This window comes from Aspergillus piperis, assembly GCF_003184755.1.
Source record: "Aspergillus piperis CBS 112811 unplaced genomic scaffold BO85scaffold_2, whole genome shotgun sequence".
Classification (NCBI taxonomy): Eukaryota; Fungi; Ascomycota; class Eurotiomycetes; order Eurotiales; family Aspergillaceae; genus Aspergillus; species Aspergillus piperis.
Genome location: NW_020291592.1, coordinates 2,489,387 through 2,509,559, shown reverse-complemented (window position 1 = coordinate 2,509,559; position 20,173 = coordinate 2,489,387). Strand labels below are relative to the sequence as shown.

Sequence of the window (20,173 nt, the reverse complement as noted above, 5' to 3'; positions counted from 1 at the left end):
CGACCCAAGAATGCGGAGTCCCAGTCATGACTCTTGATTGCAGGCGGGCATCCACAATCCCTCGCTGCTTATCTCGGTCAGGGCTGCCCCCGATATGGCTGGGGTGAAGGCTTTCCTTATTTCTTATTTCCCTGCGTTCGCTGGGGCAGGTTCTTCCCCCTCCCTTGTACTTTCTTAGGGTAGTGTATCTGCGAATAGGGCGTCCTTTAACTCTGGCGGAAAGGCTCACCAGGGCTCTCCCATGCTGATCCTCCGCACCTGCTAAGTCTCGCGGACGTATCTACCCTGTCGCTTTGACCCTCCCCATCCGACTTTGAATTTCTTTGCAACATGGAGACCTATCGGCCAAAGAAAAGTTCGAGCCAAGATGCGGAGAAGCAGGTATTTAGACCGAGTCGCTCTGTCGACCCTCTTTCGTGCAACCTTGCGCGATTATTGAATTGTGTTTCTAACCCGCTCTGTTCCTACAGCCACTTCTCGAAACCTGGGAGACCCCGGCTGAGCGATCGCAGTGGACCCTGTTACATGACAAGCGACCCAGCGCTTCAACTATGTTCCGCCTTGCGAAATTCACGATATTGTCGACGCTACTCCTCACCATAATAACGATACATCTGCCAAGTGTGCTCACCTCGCCTCTTGATTTTGCGACTAGCCGGCTTGACCGAGCGAGTAAATTGGAGGATGGGAAGCGCGGTGCAGTGGCGAGCGAAAGTGCTATCTGCAGTCGACATGGAACAGATATTATAAACATGGGAGGAAATGCAGCTGACGCGGTGAGAACGATCCAACCGACCTGTCGTCATGCGGCACCCTGCTGACTTCAGTCTCAGATGGTTGCAACAATGCTCTGCGTTGGAACTGTTGGTGAGTTGGCCTACAATAACCGGAGAAGTGCTTGGACCTGATGATAGTTGGAAGGCATGTACCATAGTGGAATCGGAGGAGGTGGATTCATGCTGGTCAAGACCCCTGAAGGCACCTTTGAGGCCATCGATTTCCGCGAAACTGCCCCAGCGGCCGCTTTCCAGGATATGTTTGAGAATAATACGAAGGCTGCCGTTAGCGGGGGCCTTGCAAGGTGAGCATTCTTGGGCTCTTTGATGCTGCAATAACTGATGTAATCGAAGTGCCGTTCCTGGGGAACTGCGTGGTCTCGGGTATCTCCACAGCAAGTATGGCTCGCTCCCCTGGTCAACCGTTGTGCAGCCCGCTATCCAAACCGCACGGGAGGGGTGGTCAGTCGGGCATGACCTGGTCCGCTATATGAACGCTGCTGTCGGGGATGACGAAGACTTTCTGTCTCAGGACCCTACCTGGGCGCTCGACTTTGCTCCCAATGGAACCAGGCTCGGTGTGGGTGATACCATTACGCGAAAACGTTATGCGGCCACACTGGAGACCATCGCAAACGAGGGCCCCGATGCCTTCTACTCTGGATCGATTGCAAAGACCATGATAGATGCGGTACAGAAAGCTAACGGTACAATGACGCTTGAGGACTTGGCCAATTATACGGTCGCTATCCGCAACATCTCAGAAATTGATTATCGCGGCTATCGGATTACTAGCACCCCAGCCCCTTCCAGTGGTATCGTAGCTCTGAACGTTCTCAAAGTTCTGGGTACTTACGATAACCTTTTTAGTCCGGATACTCTGAACCTGAGCACTCATCGATTGGACGAGGCTATACGGTTTGGATATGGATTGGTACGCTTATCCGCTCTAGTTAACTAGTAGCCAGCTGAATCAGTGGAGGCGATGCTAATTTGTGATATAGAGGACTAATCTAGGAGATCCGTTCTTCCTCGATGGCTTGGATACGTATCAGGAAATGATGTTAGCGGATTCCACTGTTGAAGAGATTCGAAAGAATATATCCGACCAGCATACCCAGGCTGTGTCTGCCTACAATCCGCAGGGATATGAGAGTCTTGAAACGTGGGTGAATCTTGATGGTACCATAGTATTATCAGACAACTGACCTAAGTAGACCGGGTACTTCCCATATTGCCGCCATTGATCACAGTGGGCTTGCTATTTCCGCGATCACGACCATCAATTTGCTTTTTGGCTCCAAAGTCATGGTTCCTGAGACTGGTATTATAATGAATAATGAGATGGATGGTATGCTTCATAATTGCTCCCGCTCACCCCAGTTACTGACTTATCCTTGAGACTTTTCTATTCCTAATTCGTCCAACTCCTTTGGCTATATTCCGTCAGAGGCAAACTTCATACGACCCGGGAAACGCCCACTGTCCTCTTGCACTCCGGCCATTGTTACCCATCCTAACGGAACAGTGTTCTTCGTCGCCGGCTCGGCAGGAGGTAGTCGGATTATCACTGCCACCATCCAGAACATTATCCATGTCGTCGACGAAGGTCTTTCAGCGGCAGAAGCCTTGGCCCAGCCGCGCCTTCACGATCAACTGGTCCCGAATCGTGTCACATTCGAGTACGATTATGACAATGAGACTGTGTCCTTCATGGAGGCAAGAGGTCACAATGTGACCTGGGTAGGTCCAGGGGAGAGCACGGCGCAGGCCATTCGAGTTTTACCGAATGGAACCTTCGATGCTGCAGGGGAGCCTAGACAGGCTGATTCTGGAGGGTTCGCTGTCTGAGGGATCTATAATGCATATATGTCCACCCTGACTATACATATCTGAGGGTTTTATGAGCGATACCTTCTGTCTTGGATTTACACTTTTGGACTTGAGTTGCGAGAGATAAAGTATACATATAGCATTAGACTTGAATATCGAGACGAATTATGACAATATCCGAGGCAGGTATGTCCTGCTAATATTATACGACGCAAAGAAACGTCTACTCGACTGCCCCGCATGGTATCTCCGGACTTTGTTGCGGTAGGGACAACCCTACCCAGGCACATCACAACGTGTGAATACTTGAAAGAAGTAGAACAGTAATCCGTTACGCCGACTACAATCCCTGCAGCCTGCCACCCCCTTTCACTCCTTCGAGTCGATCGGTCTGATGCGAGTCTGTAACAGATGCAAGGACCTGACATGGAAGGGGCGGGACACATCAGATGGCGGGCGTGATCTATCAGAGGTGGCCCGTGCGCTGACCGGGTTCCGCGTCGGCGCGCGCAGAATGAGGAATGTGTGTGTCTCTTTGTTCCAGTGGCTTCCAGTTCATCCTCGCCTTGTGGTCGTCGGTTGTGAATGACTTGAGATATTATCGTCTTCCGCCGATTGGATGAATGGCTTGAAGACTTATCATTTGGAAATCCTGAGAAAGGCTTTCGTCGTGTTGGATTCGTTCACTCTTTCGCGGTCGATGTGGCTGCTCTAGCTTGCGCATATGGCTGTTGGAGTTGCGAGGTTTTGGATATGGTGCATTGGTGTTACTCCTGTAAGTGGATCTCCTGCAGATAGATGGAGAGAGGTATGGCGTACTCATTCACTAATCAATTCACTCCCTGTGTTAGTCTTTTGACTCTTCTCTCTCGAATTCCTGACCATGCGCCTCTCCTTCCAACAGACCGCTGCACTCTTGTTATACACACCCAGTCGGCATCTACCAAACGAAACCTAGCAGATAGACCGTCAATAATACACAACGCAGCCATGGCAGGTGGCAAAGGAGTCCCCACGTTCCCTTTGGTTCGGATCTCGCCTCCACATATCAATGTCGACCTCCACAATTCATTCGATGAAGTGACCCAACGCACGGTGGATCAGATACTTTCAGACGAGGCAAGCTTTGAGAACAGCTTTGACGATTATAGCGGTAGCGATGGTATAAACGGAGAGGATGATATGACACGAAGCGGGGGTCACCGCACCTGGGCAGTTACCGCTGCTACGCAATCTGCAAACGTGGACTCGCCTTATTTTCCAAGCAGAAAGCGCTCGAAGACACAGAAGGTGGCACAGAGACACATCAGTCGCATGGACTCGAATGACGAAGAAAACGATACCGAGTCTAGTACGAGTGTGGTTGGGCCTAATGGACACACAATCGTCGATGATGGCGAAACTCTGGATGACGCCTCCGAGGAGGACATCGTCTTCGCGTCTGTGGATCTAGATAAGAGGATGGACCTGCTTACCTTCATCAGCTCACACCCTTTCATGAAGAAAGGCGAATATCCTGTGCTACGATCCGCGCGACGAAAATTCGTTCGTGAATTACGTCGAAAGAGTCGATCGCTTGGTATGGAAGAGGCTGATCTTGGAAAGCTCGTTGCATATGTCAGAAAGATCTACCTTGAGCTCTATGGCAGTGGCCAGATGAGTCTGGATGGTTCTGGATTTGGCGAGGAGATCAAGGATGGGCAAACAAGCCCACCGAAGTCGTCAAGCAAGGACAACAAGAGGAAGCGAGGCACCGGCAATGATCAGGTGACAACATTGAAACCGGAGGAAAAGAAGACTACATCGAAGAAAAGAAAGTCGCTCGAACCCATCACAAATGGACACCGTAAAAGGTGTGAAACTGATGGTTCGGACACAAACATTTCGACAGCGAAGCCTCCCACGTCTGATTCCAAGGTCAGCGGGGAAAGAATTACAGATGCCGCTAAGGGCATGCCGGCAATTACTATTGATCTATGCCCGAGTGGTAACGAAAGTCCCGAGCCAGTCACCACGCAGAATGTCCCGGTCAAATCTCCAATTGCTGGACAGGCCGCAGATAGACATAATGATGAGAAGCATAGACTTCCATCACCGCCACATTCTGAGGAAGGATATAAACAAAGCTCCGTTGAGAAAAAGACCACTCAATCCAAGGAGGCGAATGCCGAAACACTCCCATCGCAGCAAGCATCAATTAAAAGGTCCATGACACTTCACTCCTCTCCCAAATTCCCAGGCCAGCACACCATTCGTGATTCGGAGGACGAGGAGGACGAGGGTGAGGAGGATAAGAAGACTGGATTATCTCAGCCGGTTTCGGCGAAGAATAAACTCCCCTCGGCTACGCAAACCAAGCAGCCTGAATCTCTGCAGAGCGATACAACGCAGCATCCCGATCGTGTGCTGTCCAAGAAAGAAAAGAATAGAAGGAAGCGTGATAATCGCAAACAGCGAAAGAAGAAACAATTTCGCGCAAGCCTTACGAACACTGAACAAGTCGCATTGTCGACGAGTGCAGATGACGTTCAACAAGAACGCGATTCTAAAGAAGCATATCAAACAGCAAAGCCCGATGCCACAGTGGTTGATGATCTTTCTATGTTGGACGAGGCATTCTGGAATCTGGAGGATTTTTAGATACCAATGATTCGCAAAGTTCAACCACCAGCGATGAGGTGAGGTCGAAGTATTTCATCGCCCCCCAGAAATTGCCGAGAGGGAATGTGCATTGCGGAGAGAGAAGAAATACCCACTCAGAGAATGTTCTTGGTCGGATACCCGAAGAGACCCGAATTCTCCTATCCAAGCTGAATCTTTCATCAGATTTCCTTTCTACTGATTCAGACTTGAGTGATGTACCTAGCGATTTCGATGGTATTCCATTTGATTACTCTCTCGATGTCTCACCTATTCAGGCACAGTGTGCATCAGAGGCTGTAGAGCCAAGCACGCCGACTAAAGCAACATCGATAGGGGCTGCTCCTGTGCTGCCTAGAACACCGCGTCTGAGGCCTCAGAAGATATCCCCATACTTTCCCAAACCTCTGGTCGACCCTGATTCATGTCTTCCGTTTCCGCCCATCGATGCGCCATCATTCGGTTTAGTACAAGAGCAACTTGCCCATGATCCTTTCCGCCTACTAATTGCCACCATTTTCTTGAACCGTACCCGTGGGGGCGTTGCGCTTCCAGTACTATTCAAAGTGTTTGATCGGTTCCCAACGGTGGAGGCGATGGCATCGACGGACCCGTCAACCCTGGCATCTATGATACACTGTCTCGGATTCCAGAACCAGCGAGCGAAAAAGTGCATTGCACTAGCCCAGACCTGGCTGGCCTTTCCACCTACGAAAGGAAAGCGCTATCGCAAACTTCACTATCCCTGCAAGGGTGACGGACGTGATATTGGCGCAGATGAAACCATTGCTGACGATGACGCTCGCGTGGGTTGGGAGATTGCTCACCTTCCCGGTGTTGGACCCTATTCTTTGGACAGCTGGAGGATCTTCTGCCGCGACGAAGTCCGGGGACTTGCCTCGGATTGGAGAGGTTGGGGAGCTTCCAAGACGTCTTTCAGACCTGAGTGGAAATCAGTGTTGCCGCAAGATAAAGAGCTTCGAGCATACTTGACGTGGATGTGGTTGAAGGAGGGCTGGGTGTGGGATAGACACACTGGAGAGAGAACACCGGCGAGTGAACGAGTGATGCGAGCAGCACGTCGAGGCGGGGTGGCTCATGAGGAGGATGGGAATTGGGTTCTGGAGATGTCGCCTGTGAAGAAGGCGTCGAATGGATTGACAGCATGGAGTTAAACCTTGGCATCTAGGGAAGAGGAGTTAATTGCTACGCTTATATGGGTCAAGTAGCGTTTTGATACCCTGTTAATGACAGACTATCTTTTGTTTCGGAGGCTTGATTCGGTTGATACCGTATATGTTCATATTATCCTACGGATAAAAACGTCTTTCAACATCGTATTCGATCTATCACATAACTACAAACTCAGGGTATAGTGTAGATGGCCACTCAGCTAATCCGGGCATAATTCTGATCACTTCAGTAATCACGGAGACAGGCTTCATCCTATTTGGATACGATCTACCAGCTTCCAGTTCGCTTGTGCTGATCCACTTGAAGAGTGAGTGAGTCATTGGGTAGCCATCTATCCTTGCCTCAGGCACAAGCCGAGTATACTGCCTGAGGCCAACGGGATCACGCCCCTCGCGATGAATTAATTTAATTTAATCGTGAACTTTGGATCTTCTTTCTTTCTTCTTGCTGGGAACAACAACCTCATTGGATACAAGAAAGTGAACCACTCCCAGCATTATCCCTCCCAGACAGCAGCAGCATCCAGACCAGCCCATCGCAGTGGCGTGGTCCTTGCTGCTATTTATTTGTACTGCCTTTCTGTGCTCCCCATTTGGGTTTCTATGCAGCACCACGTCACTGGTGGTCTCCGAGCTTCTAATTGCTGCTAAACTTGGGAAAATCCCACCACCACCGAATCGCTGCGGGGCTCCATCCTCTCCGCCAGCCCGTCTCTCACCGCAAAATCCCCCGTCCATCCATTTGGCTCGCCATCTTTCCCTTATGCATCGTCCCTGAACTACTCGCTATTTGATTGTTTTATTTCCTCCACCCCCTTCTTCTTCTTCGCTTCTGTCACCTTAGCTAATCGTCGTGATCTTCTTCACTTTCCTCTTTTCGTCTTTCCCCCCCGCCCGCCCGCCGCCCACGGGATGTTGCATGCCCTTCAGCAGCGCCTTTGGTGGTTTGGCACAAGCGCCTAGTCAGGCATTCGACCAGTGAGAGTTGCATTCCTCGATATCTCTTAAGCGCCAGACGAACATCAATCGGGTCTCGGGTCATCCGACTACACCCTTTCGTGACATTCTCTTGGGGAAGCTGACGACTACTCATCCGTCACTGCTCTTTACTTTTTTGATCATTACTTGAAAACGAGGTAACTAGACGAAAAAAGAATATATCAACCGATCGGACAGTGGGGACGAGAGCAGGAAACAAGGGGTGAAAAGGAAGAACGACAACGCTCTATTGCCGTCTTCTACCCTTCCTTTCACCCTCTTTTTCGAAACCTTTCCACCTTCTTCCACATAATGTTTCTACCGCTGAGACTAAATGAACGAGATCGCGATAGGGACCGGGAGAGAAAGACTTCTTCATCTTCGACCCTTTCATCCAAATCCATACCACGCAAGAATCGCTCGTCCCACGGACAGACCTCCCGCACTTCAACCAAGGAACGCGACCCCGACACTCCCACGGGCCGCGCCTCAACCCCTTCCACATCTACTTCCAATTCCCGCAAAAAGCGCCGCTCCTCCATGCCTGGGGTCGACAGCGCCAGCCACTCGGGCACAGCCTCGTTCCTCGAGTCGAGGACCAGCCTCCCATATCCGACCTTCTCCAAAGCCCACAGCAAAGAAGTCATCAGCAAACCGAACATCCCTACACCAGACCCGACCGATCTGACCGAGGGAGGTAAAGAAGGTAGCAATGGAGATGCGAAGACCCGTGCCGAGAATAACAACCAAGCGCCCCCCAGCCCGCCGCTGACAAGCGTGGACCAGCAATCACACAAGGCAAGCACTATTGGTAGTAAAGAAGAGAAAGGAGCGGAGGAGAAGCCAGAGAAGCCGAAAACCAAGATTCGGATTCGAGCAGAGTCCACGCGGTCATCCTCGAGTCTGCGGTCGAAGAAGGATGACAGTTCCAAAACGAGCAAGCCAACACGGTCGGAGACGGTAAAACCGAAGCGCTCCAGCTATGAGTCTGATTTGCCCTCACGGACGGCCAGTCGCAATTCGACCCGGTCAAAGATTGTCGAGGAAACGGCTTCCCCCAAGCGGTCATCCACTCATGCCACTCCCCCTCGCTCCCCTGCGACAGTGCGCGACGTTGGTCCGGACTCAGCAAATGGATCGGACGCAACCATTGCGCCGCCTCATCAGTCTACAGCTTCTCGCAAGCCGAAGAGTCCAGAGAAGCCGCCATCGCGCAATCAGACCCGATCGTCGGCCTCCTCTCGCCCGAGCTTTGGGGCTCGTACACCGGTTGACGCTGCCTATGATTATGGACGACCACCCACAGCGAGCTCTGCCTACGGTGCTCCACCACCGCCACCTCCTCCTCCCGAAGTTCCTGTCTCGATTCCAAAAGTGGACTATCTTCTACAGAATGGTGGGCTAGACCATCGTGTTCCGAAGTCTATGCTCGGCCCTTCTGTTCCCGAGGGTTCGCCGTATGCGCCATCGCCTTCTCAATCCGCAGCAACCAAGATTTTTGAACCGTTCAACAGACTTCTCGAGGATTACAATAATGTAATGGCCAAGAACGGGTCGCTAGCGGTTGCCACGGGGTATCGGTCTGTCGCGCGGCGCCTGCTCGATCGCTTGGAAGCGGTGTTTGCCCGTGACATTTCATGCGAGTACTGCAGTTGTCTGATGTGTGAGCATGAGACAATGGAAGAGCGTCCATCAGGCGTCAGCTGGGGTGAGGTATTGGAGCTTGTCTCGGGTCGTCGTGAACTTCCCAGCTGGCCGGCTTTCATATTGAACCCAGCTGTGGTTGACGCGAACTGGTCTGGGGAGGAACATATTCCCATGCAAAAGCTGGACATTGATGTGCCGGAGGAGTATCGCGACCACTTTATTCGTCAGTCGCGCAAGACGAAGGTTGCGGTGGACAAGTGGCTCAACGAGCAGTCCGGTCAGGCTACGAGCGCACCTGAGGAGGTAGATGACGAAACCCTGACCTTTGCCATCTTAACCCATCTCGGACCTCACGAACGTCAACTATTCTCCGCTCTTCTCGGCCTCGGCTCTACAGTGCCTACACCGCGACCGGAGGGACCACCGCGGCCCCGACCCGCACCCTTGGTGTCATCGTCGCTCGCCATCCAGCGACTGTACCGATTGACCTCCGCTCCGCGCGATCCAGAAGCTGCCATCTACATGCTGAACAATCCCGGCATGCACCATGTTCTCGCCACTCTGGCAGCAATCAGTGACGACGAGTGGGACATTCTGATCTCGGGTCGGTTTGATGGTTTTCTGCGGAGTGGTGCTGAAGACACCTTCCCCGGCGCACCAGGCTCCACCCCACCACGTTATAGCTACAGTCGATCCAACACTCCATTCACCACCGGCGGGATCTCGCGCGGTCCGACACCAAACCCAATTGACGGGGGAATCCGACCCGCTAGTCAGCCATATGGCCCATCTCCCTCGCCTGCCCCAGCTTCATTTGGTGGCCCGATCGCCCTGGACGAGGAAATGGAAATCGCAGCTCTGGCGGAGATTGAGAGAGACATCTACCTCGGTATGGAAGCACTTGAAGATGCTTTTGAGGCCCTTCACTGCAAGGCAGAGGTGGTGCGGCGCGCGCTCCGCGAACGTGGCGCAGGGCTGTCGATTGCAAATCAGAACCGTCGCGGTTCTTACGTGGAGGCTCGCCTGGGGACGCCAGCCTCCGGCTTAGGTGTATGGGATGATGGGGCAGACGACGACTTCTTAGACGACGCCGTGTCGTTGGCCCCAGATGACTCGGCCAGCAACATCAGCTCCAACCGCCGGCGCCGTCCAAAGCGTCGCACTGAACGACGAACACCTGCTCCTGTCGAAGAGGAAGACGAGGAAGAAGTATACGACAGCCGACGGGGCTGCCGGAGAAGATAATTCATCAAAGGAACTATTCCTTGACGGCGGCCAACTACCTTCAACTCATATACAAAAACAACACGAATAACGCAACCGCATCCGCATGGTCTCTTTATTTCAGTTTCATTTCATTCAGCGTCATACACGACATCTAAACGAGCGCACGGAACCACGAATGCATGAATTGCGACGAGACGAGACGAGATGAGATGAAATGTATCAACGCATTGAAGACTCGAGGAAGTCGAGATGGCGGGTGTGTATGTAAATGACATGCACGACACCTAATGTTTATGTATTTTAACGAAGTTTCTTTTTCTTCCTGTTGTTCTGTTCGTCCGGTTTTCTTGTTTCTCGATTCCCACCCATCAACTGCTGACAACGATAATGACTTCGTTGTACATACGCCCCCTCTGATGTTATGACTTTATGAATCGATGAATACGAGCTGCATATAGGTGTCCTTTTATATTTAGATATCATGCTTGAATAGTATATTTGTCTATACTATGGAAATTGGCTTTTAGCATTAAACCTGTTTACTCTCTGTGCGTCTCACTTGCTCTGTAGTTGATAGTGACATTAGACAGCACATATCTGAATGTTCCTAGATATGAATTGGATTGACTTCCCTCACAACAGGAAACCTCAAAACACTAGAATTCAACCACAGAAGTAAAAGGCAGCTCAAGAGGTCCGACGCCGATAATCCATTCAATTACATATTCTAATCGACAGTGATTAATTAAGTAGTATCTCAAATTAGTGTGTACCATGGTATCATAGTTTAGATCTATCTACCAGTGGTTGGCTGGTTGGTTGGTTGTTTAACCCGGAGCTTTCTTTATATAACCTGCTGCGTAGTTAAAGAAGTAGTAGTATCTTATATCTTATTATATATATAGGCTTTGGGGGGTTCAGTTGTCAGTTTATTTTGTATCCAGTCTTTTAGTCGTTGGGTACTATACTTCTCTTGGTATAAAATATATATATATCGCACCACCGGGGAAGTGTATTACATACATACAGACAGGTCTTCGATTTCTAGAGCATTGATAAATTAGATATATAGTAGATCTGTGCAGATATACATACTACTACTTAATGGTATTCCAAGCTCATGACATTGGGTTGTTGTTCTGGTTGAATGGCAGTAACGTGTATCCACAGGCGGGTGAAGAAGTACTCTATAGTAAAAGCATCGTCAACGGACGTCGATCAATAGTAACTACAATATTGTTTCCATAACTCATGAGACTTTGATTTAAATATATCTAAATATATCTACATTATTTCAATGGATTTCTTTCTTTCCCTGCTAACTCTTAATATTGATCTTTCAATTGGACTTATCTTCCTTCCAAAAGCAGCGAGAATTCCTGAAGGTAAATTACTAGTACATAATCAAGCGGGAGAACTATACTACTAATATCAAGTATTATTTCTCTTAATCTGCTTGCTAATTAGTGGGATGAATATACCGTCCATTTCCTCGTCAGTCAAACCAACAAGCTCGGCACCATTTGCCCAAAACCGCACGCACGGTGAGTTCGAAGAGTCATTAAAAACCAAGGCAGGTAATTCCATCTTGATCCACACTATTCCAGGAATGTCTGCCTATTCTGCGGGGAAGAAGCAGGACGGAAGGTTATAGAATACGAGGTGGGGGAATCCGATGGTGCGTCTTCCTTCACCCACAGACCAACGAAGGATAGAATCAAGTGAATACGAAGCGGGGAAAGATTCATTCAATGTGATTGATTGATTCCCTCTGGTTGTATCATTCTCAATATTTGTACCCCGCATGTGTCTTTGTGATGGCTTTGCATTGTTCTTGGGGCGTTTCAGTCCAGTTCCATACTGAGATATGGTGCCCCTTGATGACAACAGACGTGGTCCGGAGAGTGAGCTAGTAAGTAAGTCAAGGGTGACCAATGCATTGAATGTAGCCAAGCGTAGCGCTATGGTACTGCTTAAGGGTTGTCTCAGTCGTGTGTAATGCTCTCTGTCTAGATCAGTGAATCGATTCCTTCTGCAGAGGAAATCAAGCAAGCCCAGTACTGTCCATGGGGTCATTGCCTTCCCCTTTCTTCGTAGACGCTAATTTCTCACTCATCACAACAAGGTTCAGGGCATGAAAATGTGCTCCGGGCTAAGCCCAACTCAGTTATTCCTCATCGCAGTCTGAGTCGGAGCAATCCACCCCAGATTCGCAGCTCCATAGATAGGGTGGACGATTTCGACCTTCCGGATCAGCTTCGATATCCGTGCATTCTCATTACCTTATCATTTTCAAGTGATTGATTCTCGTGCTACTTACTGCATCTGGTTCCAGATCAGCTGGTGAGTATCCATGGTTCGTCTAGAAAATGGATCCTGTAGCCACAAGGTTCTTTGGTTCCGCACCCGGGAGGGGGAAAACAAATTTAGAATTTCGGCAGCAACCCTTCCGAGTAAGCACGGCTCGACTTGACTTGATCTTGGGTTTCTTGGGTTTAATAGACTATAGAATGTGAAGAGGGGCAAAAAGGGGAGGTCGGCTTTGCCCATTAACAGGGTAACACTAGTTGCGATAGCCCTGCGGTTTTATCGAAGTTAAACTCCGCCTTGGTCATTTCTTTTTAAAGCCAAGCCCGCAGTTGGCTTTCGGTGGCCGGCCGGAGAGTTTGTGAGGGGCTGTCATTGGTGTTGTTTGCTGGAGACGAGAGTTCCGAAAGCTACCATAGTCCATGGTGGAAACATTATCGCGAGATAGTAAGGTCTCGGCATTCGTGGAACCAATTCCGGAAAGCGAAAGCCACCAGGGCAGGAATGTGCGCGAAGGGACAAACAGACTCTTCGCAATTGTAAACTGATTCTCCACATCACCGAACCCTGTGAGACAGGAGGGAAAGAGCATGTTGGGGAACAGGGAGAGGTATCTGGACTATGTCTTCCCACGCGACTGTCCAGGCGGGAGCAAGCCGCCTTTTAGTCGGCCGTTCAGGCAAGAAAAGAAAACGATAGCATCTGCTGCTTAGTCTCCCAATCAGAAGGTCATTTAACATCAACGGATAACAATGCCGGGGTGTTGGAGCATAAGGCGGTTATACACCACACAGGAGAAGCCTCCTGATGATTGACACCGGGCTGGATTTACCGATTTCTCGGGACTTCGGTTGTTGAAGATGAAGCGTCCCACACAGTGTGAATAGCTCAGGACGGGACTGGGCCGAGTCAGGACGCTGGCCTTGAGGGGCAGCCAAGTAATTTAACTGGAGACTGCCAAGAGGTGAAGAGTTTTTATCTCACCCCTTTCCGAGCTGTCAAAGTTTCGTAGTTTGTTTGTAGTTGGAACCCATGAGGAATGACATTCATGCATGAAAAGCAGCCACTGCGACAGAGACAAGGCATGCATAAGGTTATTGTCATGAGATAATGCGAAATTAAGTTATGACGGATTCTTAGTTCGAGAGGATTCTGAAAGACGGGTAGTTAGACCAGAGACAATTACCGTAGGGGCGGCCAGAAATGTCGATCGCTTGGCAGTAGCGGAAAGTGATGCCTGGTTCTGCCGGGCTGCCGACGCTGGATGCGAAGGCGCCAAGAGCCCTACTCTTCATGGTAGCAATAATAGTGATCGCCACGAATTGTGGACCCCCTTAACGGCCATGACACCTTCGTTCCAGCGTGACGGTAACAATCCGGTCGTTATGGACAATGTCTCGAGCCGGGGGTCTACTCTAAGAGGAAACTCGTTGACGACAACCTATTTAGATTTTGCTGTTCTCGTGAGAGCAGCCGTGTGCTGGATCGACAAAGATCTATCATGGAGCAGATCTGTCCTGCGCTGACTCTGAGAGATCAGCAAACGATGCCATAACTGGACGAACCGACCGTGAGAATAATCTGCATGTGCTTGAGTCCACATGTTCTACTTGGATTTGGTCAGGCATATGATCGAATCTCGACATTCTTTGACTAAACCAATGTCCATTTTGCGCGATTGCGCTGTAATATATCGGCTCACAAATGTTTTAGTTGAGCCTTTCAGTACTGCAAATGCAATGTTTGGACGCATTTCTTTCTGGATCATATACATTTTGGCATCTGCGGCTTGTGATAGACTGCCCTGCGGCAATGTACACAATTACTGCGGTTTCATTTGTAAGCGGGCCACTTTGCGATGGCCATCTAACTCCCAAGTTGGGTGCACGTTTATGCAGAGAGTCATGATCTTCACAATGACAAGTCAGCCTACATAATAGCATAAGATAGCCAATCTTGGCAAGGTACATCTTGCTGTTTTGGTATGACCTTTGGCGCCAAAGGCCTTCAGAGCATGTGCTGTGATCTTCCTGAGACCATCAAAGTTGATAGTATTACAATTCAGGAAGTAGCTTGAGTGAGTCTCATTATTGGAAAGGGGTCTTCGCATACTGGCAGCGGCAAGTTGACTGCTTCTGACGGTTGTCAATCCAGTCTACACTGGTCTGCCAGGCATGTGAAGATTAGATACACCTGACAATCCGCCTGTTGATAGAGCCCTAGTTGTGAGCACAAGTCCATGCGCATGGGATTGTCAAAGGTTCACAAGACGTTCGAGGCTTTGCGCTGAATGTTTATGTGTGAGGCCATGATAAACAGACCAACAAAGAGATCAGAGTATGCTTGGTATCACCAGGACAGCATTTAGGGATCTCTCAGCGGGGCGTGTTCTCCTGCTGTAAAGTACCAATGAAAGAAGCTCATTAGCCAAGGAGCGTAGGTGTGTACCAAGGAATCTTATGTAGGCTAGTCCCAGGATTCTGCCAGGCCACCGTACCTAGTATGGAGATACAATATGAACTTATACACCCAGCCCAAAAGAAACCTGTTGGTGATCTTGGTAGTACGAGCGCAGACGTAGATGACGCGACTTGATAAAGCAGCGTCACCAGAGTGATACATTTGAAAATAAAACGAGCTGCATCGTGAACAAACGCATGCAACTCAAAGACACGACCTTTGGCAGAGGCGGAGAGTTGGCTGGCTCGACAAGAAGAGCAATACAGTCCCGACGTAGGTGTTCGAATGGATGGGGTTAGTAAGTATACTAGTAGTACTTTTGTCAGGCCAGTGGGAATCATTGGGAGGGTGTGATTCGTCGACACTTTCCTGTTCTGGGCAATAGCGCCGGTCAACTGAACTGCACTGCCGGTATTGGGTTGATTAAAACCGTTGGGTGGTTACACATCTCCACTTGGTCTGACTATACTGTTCCTGTGGACACCGCTGCATTCCTACAAAGTGGAATGTCAAAGAAGCACCAGACCTACGTTGCTGTTGTTCTTTTGATGCCAACCAGGCCCATCATGGTACATCTCGTGGGGAGCAGTTAAAACAACCGCCTCGACTCACACCAGCTGTTCGTTTCTATTCTTCCTACAAGGGAGGAACAAGTGGAGTCGATTCATATGGATGATAAGATGATGCATAGGACAAGCATACAGTAGTGCGGTGTACTAATGAAAAAGCCCTTATCAACTCCTCCTGAAGGCCATGATAGGACGGCGGCGTCAGGGATCCATTGATACTCAACACTAAACCGACCTATGTTGGGTGGCATTGCAGCAACAATGGTATCAGATCCTCATCATGGTGACACTCCAATACAGTCACCGAGTGAGCCGCGTCACCTCCAGGGCGCTTTTGCAGAATTCGACAAGAGTGCCTGTTTGGTGTTGACGGCTCTTGAAAAGTTGAAACTCATTCGGATACACTAGTGCCTCCCGCTTATTAAAGTGTTCCACCCTAAGTTGCTGGTTAGCCGCAACAGAATACACATGCAGAACACCGCACCGACAACGATTGATAAAATTACACTATCTCAGAAGGAGTCGGAGACACTTCTATATTTGCATGGTGCCATTACACCTTACACGTATCATCAGTGACGGAGAGGGTCCTTGCCGTGTGCTCATGCCATTCCATGGTTCCTCCCTCAGATACCGCATCGCAGCCGCGAGACCCAGAATACATACTTTGTAGTATCTGGCATTCCGATACTGCCGCTCAGGGACGATCGAGGCCCAGTGCAACTGGAGGCGGGTGCTTGCTTGACCCAATCGTTCTGTCCGAGTCCGCGATCGCCACGATCCTGCTATTGCTCGCCTGCGTGATTATTTCCTCTTGTTTATCTTCAAGGTAATCGATTACCCAAACAGAAAGCAATCTAGCGTCATGATTTACACTTGTAGTAACCCGGTGGATCCTCCAAATCAATTTCTAAGCCGATCCGCGAAGCGGGACCTTCAGGCTTCTGGAATCAATGGCATGGCACGCTCATTGTCTCTCGGCGATGCTAACGCGATACCGACTGGGGCGTTTCCCGCTATGTCAGTGAGAAAGAAAATTTGCGCTCCATAGTGGCCAGAAAGTTCGGAAATTTTCTGTTGGTGTGTTACTCGAGCAGTTCATTGTCGCTTGTCCACTGTGCAACATCGCTTACAACGAAAAAGACTGGAGTCCTGGTGACAGAAATTATTGTCCCCGCGGCCATGGTACTGCATGGGGAGTGGCCACTCCTGTTTGGTCCAAGTTTGACTCGCGGACCGCTTTCCTTTGGCCGCGGCACAAGTCGAACCCACATTTCCCATGCTCCTCCTCGCAGACCCGAGGTCCCGTCAGAATGCTTCTTCCCCTGACACCCTGCACCTTTGATAGGCCAATCTTACACGGCCTAACGATGGTGGTTTGAAGTTTCATCCTCGAATTGTGCCACCTGCGCTGGAAGCCAACTTGCCAGACTGTGGCAAGAGGCAAGATGATCCTATCCTCCCTAACTCAATGCTCCTATCTACCTCCCAGTGTAGACAGTCGAATTTAGGCTACCGGAACCAGTCCGTACCAGCCCGCTAGTAAATATTCCGAACCAAAAAACCCACGTTCGTCCCCTACGCTTGGCGTCGGGTCTCCCATCCAAACTTCAAGGTTTCAGGAACCACTTGTATATACTGCTAGGCCGCTATAGGTCAGAGTACTTGCTGACCTTGTCGACCTTCCCAGTTCAGACTTCAGAGCCCCCTGGTTTTGACTTCCGTGAGGGGCAACCCTGGGGGCTCTCCCTCCCATAGGACAGCACGGGATACGTCGGCCCAGACCGTGATATGGGGTAGACTAGCTTCGACTAACTGATTGACTTCCTAGTTTTCACTTTTTACTTCTGTAGGCTCATGAGCAGCAGGATCTAAAACTAATCTGGCGAAAAGCTTTGCGTGGTAAAAGGGCTGGCCCTCCACAGCATATCCACTCCCCGTGGCCGGTAGTTTAGCCTTCCATGTGCGTGGGTGGCTCGTCCATTTCCTACTTCCATCGCGCAATGTCCCCTTTCCCCTCTTCTTTTACCTTTTGACTGTTTCTTGGGTAGTCCTGGCAAGTACGTGCGAAGGCTTGACCCCTGACTCGAACACAGATCGGCCTTGCACTACTTTGCCCATTTTTGTCGACACTCCAGGAATTATCTAGATCGCCCCAACCCACTATCTTCCATCCGGGGCTTCTACAAAACTCGCCGTCCTATCTCCCGGGCCGAGCTGCAGCTTTCTCCGCCGCTTGAGGAAGAGAATAATGACCGCAGCCTACCCCGGCATCCGATTTACAACACCCGTTCAACAATGAGTCTTGTACATGTCTTGAGTGCCCTGGGGGCATTCGATGAAGGGGGACGCGACCTATTCCGCCGAACGATCTATGGCCCGGGTGGCGTCACTCTGGACATTGATCCCCTCCCCAGCACGCAGCGCAAAGGTCTTATTGCAGTCTCTGTTATGGCCGTTCTATCCTTCATAGCGACACTGGCCTTGATCTGTTTCATCAGCTATCGACTCATCTTCTGGCGCGGTTCCTATGCCCGGTATATCGGTTACAATCAATATGTCATTCTCATCTACAACCTCGTTTTGGCCGATCTCCAGCAAGCGCTCGCCTTCCTGATATGCATCAAATGGATCGCAGAGGATAAGATCTCCGCGGACTCGGCAGGTTGTTTCCTCCAGGGATTCTGGCTGCAGGTAGGAGACCCAGGAAGTGGACTATTCGTCATGGCGATCGCTTTTCATACCTTCCTTCTCGTCGCTCTTGGGCGGAAAATGAGCCATCGGGTCTTCGTCACCTTCGTCATTGGAGTTTGGATCTTCGTCGCCGTCCTAGTCATCATCCCTCTTGCTGCTCATGGCCGCTACGTCTTTATCCCATCAGGTGCCTGGGTAAGTCATCCTTCCTTCATCGACTGGGCCCACAACTAAACTTTCGCGCTTTTAGTGCTGGATCAGCGAAGACTACGAATCCATCCGTCTCTGGACTCACTATATCTGGATTTTCTTGGCCGAATTCGGCACGGTCTGTCTGTACGCGGTGATGTGGTTCCAGCTGCGGATCCGGATCAAGCAATCCGCCATTCTGGGCAGCAGTCACATCGAAAGTCTCAAGCGCCTTCGCCGCGTCATCGGATACATGGTTATCTATCCGATCGCCTATATTGTTCTTTCGCTCCCTCTGGCCGCAGGTCGAATGGCGACCGCGCAAGGCAACTCCCCAAGTGTAGCCTACTTCTGTGTTGCTGGTGCTTTGATCACCAGCTCCGGACTGGTTGACGCCCTGCTTTACACCCTGACCCGTCGCAACCTGATTCTGGAATCGGAGCCCAGCCACGATCGCAGTTACAACCGCTTCGCCAGCAGCAAGGGCCGAAAGACCACAGAAAACCATCTAACCACCATCACCGCGGACCCCAAGATGAACCGGACGGACATTAGCGCTCTGCGCAAGGGCTTACATCATGAAGATGATGATCTCGAGCAAACTGTGCGCGACGGCTCCACCGACAACATCGTGCAGACTGCCGGCGTTGAATTGACCCCCATGGGTAAGGTGTACCAACACACGACAATCGAGATTACCTCTGAACCTGCATTCGACAATGGAGTCGAAGAGAGCAGCGATCGCTCGAGCAAGGATTCAGACCGTCACCATGGGAGAATCAATGACTCGTCAGCACGGATGTGGGGGAGATAGTCGCCCACCGAATGTCTTCGAAATAATGCCCTTTTTTTTTTCCTAATTTTCTATGTTATACTACTTCTCACGCCTATATTTGTACCACTATATACGGTTTAGTTTATACTCGAGGTGGCAGCTATTCCAGACCAGATTCACCTTCATTCTCTGACGACCCCAACATCTATCCTTCGATCAGAAGATCTACCTCTATCCCTCTCCGCGGAGGGCCGCGGAGGAGCATGCGAATCCTTACCTTTCATCTTGCATACATTGTTATGCACATGTATATACCTTGCACCAGACTTTTCCTTTTCTCTCTCTTCTTCTCTCCGATTACTACCTCTAGGAATGATACCAGTCTTCTTTCTTCTTTCGTCTTGGGTTAAATTGAGCAGAAGTGGTGCACTGCGGAATCAATAAAAGTTCTTTCCGTTATGATGAAATCTCATTTTCCAAGTAGTGATCTTTCCAGTCCCTTGCCTTCTTTTGCTACATGATGTAGTACTTACTCTATTTCGTCCACAATTAGACAGTACTGGCGTTTCTAGTTTAGTTCTTGATCCAAGAATACCGTTCTAATAAGACTATATATATACTATGATGAGAATAGAAAACCATGGCTAGTCAGTCAGTGTGCTATGTCTGAATAGGTATATAGTAGTAAGTACTAACTAAAAATAAGTATTTATCGAAAGTACAGAAAGTTGATCGTTTTTCGCGTAATGATAATAAAAGGAAATGGGGTAGTTGCGAAACACATGGGATGATTGGGATCATCATGGGGCGATCGGTGGTAACTTATTGATGGAGTAGGTGTTAGTAGTAGTAGTAGTAGTAGTAGTAGTAGTAGTAGTAGTAGTA

The 20,173-nt window shown here is 49.9% G+C and overlaps 5 protein-coding genes across 5 annotated transcripts; all 5 read left to right on the top strand.

Annotated features, from left to right (window-relative positions):
- The first annotated feature begins 2 nt into the window (after positions 1 to 2).
- BO85DRAFT_445743 (gamma-glutamyltransferase) lies at positions 3 to 2,824 on the top strand. The gene is made up of 8 exons (XM_025659344.1): positions 3 to 381; positions 471 to 776; positions 834 to 867; positions 922 to 1,081; positions 1,131 to 1,710; positions 1,781 to 1,941; positions 1,994 to 2,127; positions 2,179 to 2,824. Exons 1-8 carry the CDS (start codon positions 331 to 333, stop codon positions 2,625 to 2,627), a joined length of 1,875 nt encoding a protein of 624 aa, XP_025520250.1. The 5' UTR covers positions 3 to 330; the 3' UTR covers positions 2,628 to 2,824.
- A 775-nt stretch (positions 2,825 to 3,599) lies between these two features.
- Positions 3,600 to 6,424, top strand: BO85DRAFT_456300 (putative pre-mRNA splicing factor; the record flags this gene model as incomplete). The annotated part of the gene is made up of 2 exons (XM_025661435.1): positions 3,600 to 5,212; positions 5,269 to 6,424. 2 exons carry the CDS (start codon positions 3,600 to 3,602, stop codon positions 6,422 to 6,424), a joined length of 2,769 nt encoding a protein of 922 aa, XP_025520249.1.
- A 1,032-nt stretch (positions 6,425 to 7,456) lies between these two features.
- BO85DRAFT_131771 (uncharacterized protein) lies at positions 7,457 to 10,453 on the top strand. The gene has a single exon (XM_025653994.1). It carries the CDS (start codon positions 7,733 to 7,735, stop codon positions 10,310 to 10,312), a length of 2,580 nt encoding a protein of 859 aa, XP_025520248.1. The 5' UTR covers positions 7,457 to 7,732; the 3' UTR covers positions 10,313 to 10,453.
- A 5,688-nt stretch (positions 10,454 to 16,141) lies between these two features.
- On the top strand, positions 16,142 to 16,515 carry BO85DRAFT_131717 (uncharacterized protein). Its single transcript, XM_025653992.1, has one exon. It carries the CDS (start codon positions 16,245 to 16,247, stop codon positions 16,461 to 16,463), a length of 219 nt encoding a protein of 72 aa, XP_025520247.1. The 5' UTR covers positions 16,142 to 16,244; the 3' UTR covers positions 16,464 to 16,515.
- Positions 16,516 to 17,488: 973 nt separating this feature from the next.
- gprC lies at positions 17,489 to 19,749 on the top strand. The gene is made up of 2 exons (XM_025664871.1): positions 17,489 to 18,519; positions 18,575 to 19,749. The coding sequence occupies exons 1-2, from the start codon at positions 17,929 to 17,931 to the stop codon at positions 19,325 to 19,327; spliced, it is 1,344 nt and encodes a 447-aa protein (XP_025520246.1). The 5' UTR covers positions 17,489 to 17,928; the 3' UTR covers positions 19,328 to 19,749.
- The last annotated feature ends 424 nt before the right edge of the window (positions 19,750 to 20,173 follow it).

Bases quoted from the DNA above. Each gene is read 5' to 3' on its own strand.
- BO85DRAFT_131771 (XM_025653994.1), top strand. From the start codon at position 7,733: ATGTTTCTACCGCTGAGACTAAATGAACGAGATCGCGATAGGGACCGG.
- BO85DRAFT_445743 (XM_025659344.1), top strand. From the start codon at position 331: ATGGAGACCTATCGGCCAAAGAAAAGTTCGAGCCAAGATGCGGAGAAG. The intron at 382-470 runs GTATTTAGACCG...CTGTTCCTACAG, and splicing joins GCCAAGATGCGGAGAAGCAG to CCACTTCTCGAAACCTGGGA. The intron at 868-921 runs GTGAGTTGGCCT...GATAGTTGGAAG, and splicing joins GCTCTGCGTTGGAACTGTTG to GCATGTACCATAGTGGAATC.
- gprC (XM_025664871.1), top strand. From the start codon at position 17,929: ATGAGTCTTGTACATGTCTTGAGTGCCCTGGGGGCATTCGATGAAGGG. The intron at 18,520-18,574 runs GTAAGTCATCCT...TCGCGCTTTTAG, and splicing joins TTATCCCATCAGGTGCCTGG to TGCTGGATCAGCGAAGACTA.
- BO85DRAFT_131717 (XM_025653992.1), top strand. From the start codon at position 16,245: ATGGTTCCTCCCTCAGATACCGCATCGCAGCCGCGAGACCCAGAATAC.